General features: G+C 43.9%; 1 protein-coding gene across 1 annotated transcript; it reads left to right on the top strand.

Moving 5' to 3' along the window:
- Positions 1 to 692: 692 nt before the first annotated feature.
- On the top strand, positions 693 to 9816 carry LOC129031560 (uncharacterized). Its single transcript, XM_054478122.2, has 3 exons — positions 693 to 731; positions 8315 to 9210; positions 9510 to 9816. The coding sequence occupies exons 1-3, from the start codon at positions 693 to 695 to the stop codon at positions 9763 to 9765; spliced, it is 1191 nt and encodes a 396-aa protein (XP_054334097.1). The 3' UTR covers positions 9766 to 9816.

Below are 9816 nucleotides of genomic sequence, written 5' to 3'. Positions count from 1 at the left end.
AATTGACAGCTTTTCAAGGACATCACTGCTTTTACTGTGATACCATCTGTCTCAATACTGAAAACTTGGGTAATCTTTAAATGGGTAAATCTTTAAATGGAATCCTCTTAGCATGACAAATGACTTTAACGGCACTTCTTAATTGAACAAAATAACACATCTTTAATGGTTCTACAAAAGGCCTAATTCACTAGCTTTGAATACCTAAATCTTCAAATGAGAGGAGCAGCTTTCATTGGAAATCCTGAGGCTAATAAACAGGCAGAAAGGTTTTTACAGGTGGTATTAGCAGAACACTGGGAAGGGAAATGAGCCAGGGCTCTGTTTTTGTTTTGTTTTTGAGACAAGGTCTTGCTCTTTTGTTCAGGCTGGAGTGCAGTGGTGAGATCATGGCTGACTGCAGCCTCGACCTCCCTGGCTCAAGCAATCCTCTTACATCAGCATGTAGCTGGGACTACAGGCACACGCCATCACACCCAGCTAATTTTTGTATTTTTTGTAGCGATAGGGGTTTCTCCATGTTGCCCAGGCTGATCTAGAATTCCCTGCTCAAGTGGTCTGCCCTCTTAAGCCCCTCAAACTGCTGGGATTTATAGGTGTGAGCCACTGCAACTGTCCTCAGGGCTCTTTAGAAAGACAACCATAAAGAAGGTGTTCAGCAGGAACAGGCCAGAGCAAGGAGGGGGAGATTGATGATAAGAGGTAACATAGGCATTGTTGCCAAAGTCCAGGTAAGAAACAATGAAAGTTAAAGGAAGAGGAAAGAAACGGCCACTTTTTTTCCCTTTGGTAGAAGTGGCAGGTGTGGGTGGTGTTTAAAGGCAGAATTGACAGCAAGCTCTGATATCCTTGAGAACAAATTTGTTTTTTTGTTTTTTTCTTGTTTTGTTTTCCCTGCCTGCTCCTGAGTTATCTGAGCATCCACAGCTCAATTATAGTCCGCATTTTCCTCCATGCTCCTCTGCAGGCTGCTGCACATTTCCCTGCTACTTGCCAGAATTCTCCCCAGTAGGACATTGGGGTCACAACATTGTGCAGAAGATTACACTTCCCTATGTTGGTAAAAACTGTCCACTAAGTCAACAGTCCCCCATGTTTTTGGCACCAGGGACTGGTTTCACGGATGACAATTTTTCCACGGACCTGGGGTAGGGGGTATGATTCAAGCACATTGCATTTATCGTGCACTTCATTTCTATTATTATTACATTGTAATATATAACGAAACAATTATACAACTCACCATAATGCAGAATCAGTGGGAGCCCTGAGCTGGTTTTTCTGCAACTAGATAGTCTCATCTGGGGATGATGGGAGACAGTGACAGATCATCAGGCATTAGATTCTCATGAGGAGTGCAGAACCTATATCCCTCACATGCACAGTTCACAATAGGGCTTGTGCTCCTATGAGAGTCTAATGCTGCTGCTGATCTGACAGGAGGTGAAGCTCAGGCCTTACTGCCAGCAATGGAGAGTGGCTGTAAATAAAAATGAAGCTTTGCTGGCTCTCCCTGCTGCTCACTCTCTGCTGTGCAGCCTGGTTCCTAATAGGCCATGGACTGTTAGGCCTTGGTCTGTGGCCTGGGGGTTGGGGACCCTTGCACTAAATAAAACTTTCCCAGTAGTTAAAGAACAGCAAAAAACTGAAAATTTTCACAGAGATGCCCTTAAAAGTATACTCTGATTGCTAGTCAGGCTTCCTTGTTTCAAGGTCCACTATTGTGTATGTACTTTCCTCTTCAAAAGCATCTTTCCTCTTTTCTCTATGGTATGTACCTTTACAACTTTATGGCAGTTTATCTTATGGAGGGTCCAGCCCCCTTTCTCAATCAGCGCAACCCACAGGACATTATGTTTAGCAATACCTTTCCCAAAGTCTTACGTAGGCAGTCTAAAGTAATGCTACAGAAAAACTCTCTCATAGCACAGTCTCTGTAGAGTTTTCATTCCAATTCTTGCCCATTGGTAGCAGTGAAGATTTGCCACCTAATTCTTCTTGATCATCTATGGGATTCTACTTACATATATATCTCAAGGGCAAATAATTATCACCAAAGACAATTCATATTAAAGAAGACAAATATCTCCCCAAATATAACATAGTCTGTACTGAGTCAATCCTAAATGGAGATAACTGGATACATTTTCATGCAGATTATTATCGATTTCCACAATATTCATTCTCTTGCTTCTAAGCATGCCCAGATTCCTTCAGGTCTGTAAGAAATAGGATCCATCTGTAACCTTTTCATGTGACAACAACTCCCTTCCTACACAAAGATGTTGAAATTGTGGGATTACTGAAGATCGTGGATATGAACGTGTGTGTATGTACGTGTGTGTGTTCGTATAAAATGGGTGGAGAGTCATTTTTTCAGTTATATTTAGCTTGGCTCTTTAAGGTATCTGAATTTACTATTTGAACTAATGTTTGGGTTCTTGGCGATAATAAAATATGTAATCACATATAGTGTGTAGATCTGAGGAACAATCTGACATATAGTGAAAAATGCTTAAAGAGAATAGAAAGAAGGTCTTTAACTTAAAATAGAAAAAGAAGATAGACAAATATAAAGAATAAGGATTCTTAAACTTTGTGATATATTACTATACTTATGCAAGTATAAAATACAGAATGCTATCATGTGATGAGTTCTGATGAAATTAAAAAATTTATTCTAGTAGAATCTATAATTTTGCTATTCCTGCGAAACATATTTTACCTCACAGGATTAGGTGAATTCTGAGTTCCCAGCTATAAAAATGTATGAATCTCTCTGCTTCCACAGCCATTCATTAAATGTATTTGATTATTTATTTCCACTAGGCATAATTATTTATAGCTTAATGGCCAGGAACCTAAAAATTCCAAGATGAATTGGAGAGAATTGCTGCCCTTGTGGAGCTCAGTCTAGTAGTAGAAGAGCTAGAGAAATAAACAGAAGAATATTGGAAACAGAAGGATGTACAGAGTGTGACACAAGTAAACGATCCATTTTAGAGTACGTGCGTGGGAGGTATGAAGTGCAGGATTGTGTCATTGTTAGGTAAAACAAAAAATTTCATGGAAGAGGGGGCCGGACACGGTGGTTCATGCCTGTAATCCCAGCACTTTGAGAGGCCAAAGTGGGTGAATCACTTGAGCCTAGGAGCTCGAGACCAGCCTGGGCAACATGGTGAGACCCCCCCCCCCCGCCCATCACTACAAAATATACAAAAATTAGCTGGGTGTGGTGGCACATGCTTGTAGTTCCAGTTACTCAGGAAGCTGAGGTGGGAGGATGGCTTCAGCCTGGGAGGCAGAAGTTGTGGTGAGCCTAGATGGTGCTACTGCACTCCAACTTGGGTGACAGAGCCAGACCCTGTCTCAAACAACAACAACAACAAACAAACAAAAAACAAAAGACATTTCACAGAGGCTAGGGCACTTGAGCTGGGCCTAGAAGGGTAGACAGTACTGGGAAGTACATTCCAGCCTAAGAAACGAGCTCGTGCAGAGGTACTAATGCATGAAGCAGCATGGACAACTATTAGTTAACTAGGAGTAAAAGCTGGAGGTGGGGGTGCAGCAATAAAAAGGTGGAAGATATACAGGGAACAAAGGCTATTATGTTTAATGCCTCCTGCTTTGACTGCTGAATTTTCTGTAGTGGTGATAAGAGGGTTTAGTATGTCTGTGGTAAGAAGAGTTCCATCCTCCCTGGAAGTTTAAACAAAAGTGGGTACTCCAATTTGATTCTGACATGCCACATGTGTGATAATATTACAACTCCCTTTCCTTGGCCCAGTAGCAGTAAGTTAATAAATTGGCATCATATGTGTATGCACTGATATTGGTCAACAGCTAAGTTCTGTACTTACTATGCCCCACTAAGGCTTTGAACAGGTATTGGAGACAAGTGTATTAATTAGGATTCTTTCTATTTCAAATGACAGAAAATTCAATCCAAGCTAACTTCACCTAAAAGAGAACAAATTTACTCATATGATTTGAGAGTCCAGTGATCAGTCTAGCTCCAAAAACAGCTCAAGGGTCTTCAGCACCTAGTTTCTCCATCTTCATCTCCTGGATCAATTTTCTCTATGTTGGCTCTGTTCTCCAGCAGGCTCGTGCCCTGTGGTGGCAATTTACATTTGTTCGAGTACAGAGAACAAAGAAATACAGAGATCCCTCCTGGTAGCTCCTGTACAAGTCTTGACCAGTCACTTTGACTCCCTAGGGTGAAGACCGGTCAATGGAAAGAAGAACTAGTGCAATCTCTAGTACAAATGAGTGAGGTCTAGGTAGTATTTGTGTGATGATTTGTCTCCCGTGACACATCTGGATGCTAAAACCACAACCTCTTGGGATTCCTTTGCCAAGTCTACCCCGGCCTCTTCTTACTTGGGTAACTTCCCCAGTATCAGCTTCTAGTTCCTTGTTTCTCCCTCAGGAAACCTAATCATTCTGTCTCTCTCCCCTTGTATGTGCCCATGGGAATCCTTTTAACAGTTTCAGAAAAATATTTTCCCCTTTGAAGCTTCTTCCAGATACTTTGGATTCTTTTTCTTAAGAATTTAGGATTTTATAAAACAAAGCCAGAAATACTCATAGATCATTTTTGTTTGCATTTCCTTTTACCTCTTCTTGGGACAATGAACACCCAGTAGGAGATCTGCTTACGGGGTGGAGAGGGAGGAGAGAAGCAATAGCAGAAAATACAGGGAGAAGAAAAACACAGACATGATGTAGATTTCAAAATATTATTCCAAGGAATCACAGATATAATAAGGTTTCAAATTAGTAATGTAGGTGTGTTGTTCTTTCTCTCCTTCTCTCGTTTAAGATCTGAGGAGGCGGAGACCATTGGCAAACAAGCTAGTGAATGAGTAGGCCTCACAAATGTGTGATGTAAATTAAGCCTTGACAGGTATTATATGCCACACTTCTTATTGGCGTGGAATTTATGTCTCAGCCTCAGCTATGTATTTGCCCTGTTCTGACTTACATGAAGTTATGTAATATTTTGTGTTTATAATTTTTAATATTATGCCCATGGGAAATTGATTTTTTAAAGTGTATTAGGTTTTATCCTGCTTTTCTGAGGACTGAACCCTTTATTAGCACTTCTAAGTAGCACATTTTAAAAAAGAATTCCTAGCAAAAGAAATTCAAGGAATAATTGAATTTTCCGTGTATATGGTCCAGTAATGCCTGTCAAAGGGATATATGGATTCAGGCTCCAACCAGGAAAACAGAAACTGCTCTGAGTATTTAACATAGGGAGAATTTAATTCAATAAATTTGTAAAACAGGTGAGAACAGAGCTAAGAAACCAAAAAAGGGACAGTTATTTTTCAAAAGGATGAAGCCACTATGACTCCAAAATGGAAGAATAAAGGAAAGAGGCTGTGATACTGGGGCACAGGGTCAGAGGTCATGGGTCACTTGGCCGGAGCTGGAGTGTGGTGGTGTGATGGGGAACACCCTAGCTTTTCCTACCCTCCAGTTCTCCACTGTCCTCCTCCAGCTTCCCATTCAAACCCAGCTGGCAACCAGCTCACAAGGAAGCTTGGAAATGCAGCTTGCAGGGATGAGTGTCCCTGTGATATGGACCAGAGGAGGGGAAAGAAGAACCAGGAATTAACCCGAGGGCAAACAAGTCTAGGACCCTAAACCCACACAAAGGATTTTAAAAAATTCATAGTTAACAAATCCTAGTTGGAGGTTGATAATTTATACTAGAACAACAAAGTTGTTTGCAGTGGCTCCCATCAATGGGATACCAAAGTCTGGGCAGCTTGAGGCATTACCCATTAAAATCAGGACAGCCTCATCAGGAGGGCCAGTTATGTGTGTATATGTCCACATTTTTAACTGATGTTGGGAGCCCTGTAATTTTCCTGAATTTAGTCACCCTTATTTGTAAGACACTGCCTGCCTGAATTTCTTGGCCTTTTAAATGAGAAAGGCTCCTACCTCTAAATCTGAGTTGTCCCTTTTCTTTCATTTGGAATACTGAGAATCCCTCATCACTTTTCTTGTTAACCTTCTATTTATCCATTTGAAGGTTGCTGAGATTTGCTTATACTATAACTTCAGTGATATTTTCCAAGATGAATTTTCATTTCAATCACCAAAACTCTACTGCACAGGATATGGTAAATATTTGTGCTCATTCCTTTGAAGCCTCAACCTGGCTGGCACCACTCTCTAAATATAGATCAGGATTAACTGAGTAATAAGGCAAGAGTTCACTGTAGTTTCTCTAATAAATTCTTCAATACTGTTGCTGTAGAGGAGTCTTTCAAAGGATTTAACCTCAGGTAGAAACTTCAGAAGATTGGGAAATGTTCACATTCTAAAACATTCACTATGTTTGAAAAATTGTAACAAGCTTTATGTTATCAATGAGATCCAGATAAAATATTTTCCGTATTTTCAGTCCCCTATTTCACGAATTTCGTTATGATTTTTTTGTTTTTGTTAGTTTTGAGGAAACTGGTTGTTTTACTATATTTCTACTTGTTCTAAAGCTAATCTTGTTTCCTCCCTCCCCTCTAAAATCGGGCATGTTTCAAATTTCGCCAATATATGCTAGTTCTCATCCTATTAAATTTTTAAGGGCAGGGATAATGGAAAATGGAACTCATCACGTTAAAAAGGGATAAGAAGTAAGCAAAAGGGCTTTAATTTAAAATTATGAGAGAAGCTCAGTGTTTCAGGAAAATAGCAGTGAAAGAAAAATACCTCTTTATAAGGAGCAGAAGAAAGAACCTTAAGGCTAAATTAGACATATCAAACATTTTATGGGAAAGAGAGACAGATGTGCTTTTGGAACTGGAAAAATATTGGTTAACTTTTAGTTGTGATCACACTTTGGCGGTGTCTATGTGAAGCAAATGTTTTGGCTCTAAACTTGTTTTGCCACTTTTATGTTTTCTGATTCACCAACCTGAAGAAAGAAGAATAAAGCATATTCTGACTGTCTGATAAGGTAAATCAGAAAACTTTCCCTTGTCTCAATTAACACCACTTAGTGATAAACAATTCAGTGTCTTTCAACGGAAACATTCCTTTTAAAAACCACATAAACCAGAAATGGGAGCAAAATTGGAGAAAGTGATCTCATTGCATTTTGCTACCCATAATCCATTTGCTCACATGAGAAAACGTGGTGTTGGAAAAGGCCTGTGACATCATTAGACTGTAAATATGTCTGCTGTCCTGTAAATGAGGCAGACTGTGACAACTATTTTTTCCTCTTAAAATAGTTTTAATAGTATATTTTAATTCATTATTTTCCTGAAGTGGCCCTAATATATTTTAAGATATACAAAATTTTAAAATGTCAGAAGACCAAATTAATCTACATTTGTTACCTGTCTCCCATGAGACATTGGGTGCTTATGTTTATTTGATAAAACTTTATCCCTGGACACAACAATATCCTTTAACATCCTAGAATGTTGGAGTAGAAAAGGAACTATCAGTCCTTAATGTTAATGAAGAAAGTGCAGCAGAGAAAGGCCGTGGTTTCTGCAAGGTGGCACAGAAAAGTACAGTGAAGACATAATTAAAACTCAAATTTCTTTATCTTCTAAATCCCAGCTCAGAGAACCTTCTACTATACCAGTTTGCCTCACTAGTGAACTAAGAACCATTTCCCCCAACACTAGTAACTCACTCTACCCATGCCAAGTCACTGCAACACCTTGCTTGCATCTGCAGATTTATATCTATATCTATATCAGCACCTCAGAAAACACTGTTCATAGCTGAGACATTTTGCTCAAGACGAAATACAGTTCTATAGTCTATTAATTGATGGTCCCAAGAAAACCGACTACCTCCAGTTGTATGTGGGTACCTTAATGAGTAGGACAAGTGTCAGGGTGTGTGAGAGAATTGCCTGAGTATGAAAGGTAGCAATCAGAGTCTCCACAAAAATATTAATACTTTCCTATAGAGAAAGCCCCTTTTACAGTGGAAGCCTTTATTAAAGTCCAGAGTTAAAAAGTAATCTCTTTAACGTTGAGATTATAGACTTTTAGAAAGTTCATTTATGCCATGTTTCAGGCCTACGCTAAGTTCTACGGCAAAAAGACCTGTAAATGCACCGGAGCTGATAGCCTGGGTCCTGGAACCCTTGCCCACGCTGCTACTACGGGGCAACCTTTCTATAATACAACCCCCCGAATGAAAATACTAATGCAAGCCTGGCCCCACAAAAACCTAGATAATGCTTACGTTGAAGACGACAGGTTTTTCGCTTTTGTTTTCGGTTGAGGACTTACTACCACAAAAACACATCCGACCTGTACTAAAATAGGTGTGTGAGGGAGCGGGAAAAGCTCGGGTCATTTTAACTGGACTAGAAAGGAACACAGCGATCCCCTCGCTAAACTGGTCGCCAAGTTCCCTCCTCGCCATCCCGGGGTGCGGGAAAAACCCCCTCCCGCCCCGGGGCCCCGGCAGCACTCGGGAACGCCGGCACGCCTGGCTCCTTCCCACCCGCGAACCGAGCTCCCCCACAGGGCGGGCCGGGGCGGGGAAACAGGAGCGCGGCGCGAAAGGATGCGGGCGACCCGGGAAGGGAGGAGGGAAACTTGGGAGGCTGGCGGGCGGTTTTATTGTTTCCTTTCGCCCTCCTCCTCCCGCGCCTCGGCCCCAGCGTCACTGGAAAGCCGCCCGAGCCGCCCGGCGGCAGGTTATTTATAGCGCGGGCTGCGCGCGCGTCACGGAGCCCGGCCCGGCTGACGGGGCCGCTGACGCGCTTGGCCGCGGGGCCGAGTCCGCGGGGCTGCGCGCCGGGCGCCGGCGACAATGGGCTTCTGTGTGTGCAGCTGCCGCCGCCGCCGCCGCCGGGGGCCTGGGGCCGGGGGCCGGGGGCCGGGGGCCGCGGGAGGGGGGCGGGCGACTCCCCGGCTCCCTTCTTTGTCGGCCGCGACCCCCTAAAGGTAACAGGCCTCTTTCGCTCCCGGCCAGGACCTGGGCCCTGTGGGCTTTTTCTTTTTCTATTTTATCAGTAAGTTCCCCTTGTCCCAGCCTCCTCTTTCACTTCCCGCGTTCCCTCTACCCCAAAAACCGCCCCAACATGTCGAGAGAGGGGCATCTACCCAGCCGCCCAGCCGGGGGCAACCACTTTGTGAGCCCCGGGGAGCGGGACCCGTACCAGGCGCGCCCAGCGGGGAATGCGGTGACCGAGGGGCCGGGAGCGCCGGGCAGGTAACGTATCCTGGACCTAGAGTCGGGAGTCTTTGTTTGGGGCGGGAGGAGCGGAGCAGGGGTGGGTGTGAACGCCGGGCGGCCCTTCCGGGACTCCTGTACCCCCTCCTTCGCCCCACTCGCCTGCGCGCTGGAAGCCAATCTGGGTGTGTAGCGCGAAGAGCGAAAGAGAAACTTCTCCTGCGTGACTGACTAGATGAGGCTCCTCCCGAGAAGCCGAGATAATAGAGGCCCCTCTCCCGCCGCCCGCCTGTTTCTCCTCCCCCGGCCGCTCCCTCCTGTCGCCCCACCCCTCGAAGGCTGCGGACCAGCCCCCCACACTTCCACCTACACCTCTGGCGGGTTCGCGCCGTGGACGCCCCCGCCCTGCGGGAGGAGGGGCTGGCGCGGATTTTAGGGACTTCCTGGGATGCGGAGACCGGCTCTGAACCATCCCCTTTCTGCTGCCGGGAGCTGGGGAAGCTCGCTGTGGAGCGTCTCGCACGTGGCAGGCAGGCAGAGAACTTGCTGCACCTTCTAGGAAATTGCAATCGATTTGTAATGCACTTTCGCTAATTGGGAGTTCAAAATTAAACTTTAATAAAGCATTTGTGTCGTCTCGTCTAA

The sequence above is a fragment of the Pongo pygmaeus genome, chromosome 11 (genome assembly GCF_028885625.2).
Source record: "Pongo pygmaeus isolate AG05252 chromosome 11, NHGRI_mPonPyg2-v2.0_pri, whole genome shotgun sequence".
In the NCBI taxonomy this organism is placed as follows: domain Eukaryota; kingdom Metazoa; phylum Chordata; class Mammalia; order Primates; family Hominidae; genus Pongo; species Pongo pygmaeus.
Note: the sequence above shows the minus strand (reverse complement) of the source record. Positions and strands in the feature narration are given on the sequence as shown.

What these genes read in the sequence shown, in the direction of transcription:
- LOC129031560 (XM_054478122.2), top strand. Translation starts at nt 693, where the DNA reads ATGATAAGAGGTAACATAGGCATTGTTGCCAAAGTCCAG. An exon ending in GCATTGTTGCCAAAGTCCAG is followed by an intron (nt 732 to 8,314) that starts GTAAGAAACAAT and finishes GTACTAAAATAG; the next exon opens with GTGTGTGAGGGAGCGGGAAA. An exon ending in GGGCCGGGAGCGCCGGGCAG is followed by an intron (nt 9,211 to 9,509) that starts GTAACGTATCCT and finishes CACCCCTCGAAG; the next exon opens with GCTGCGGACCAGCCCCCCAC.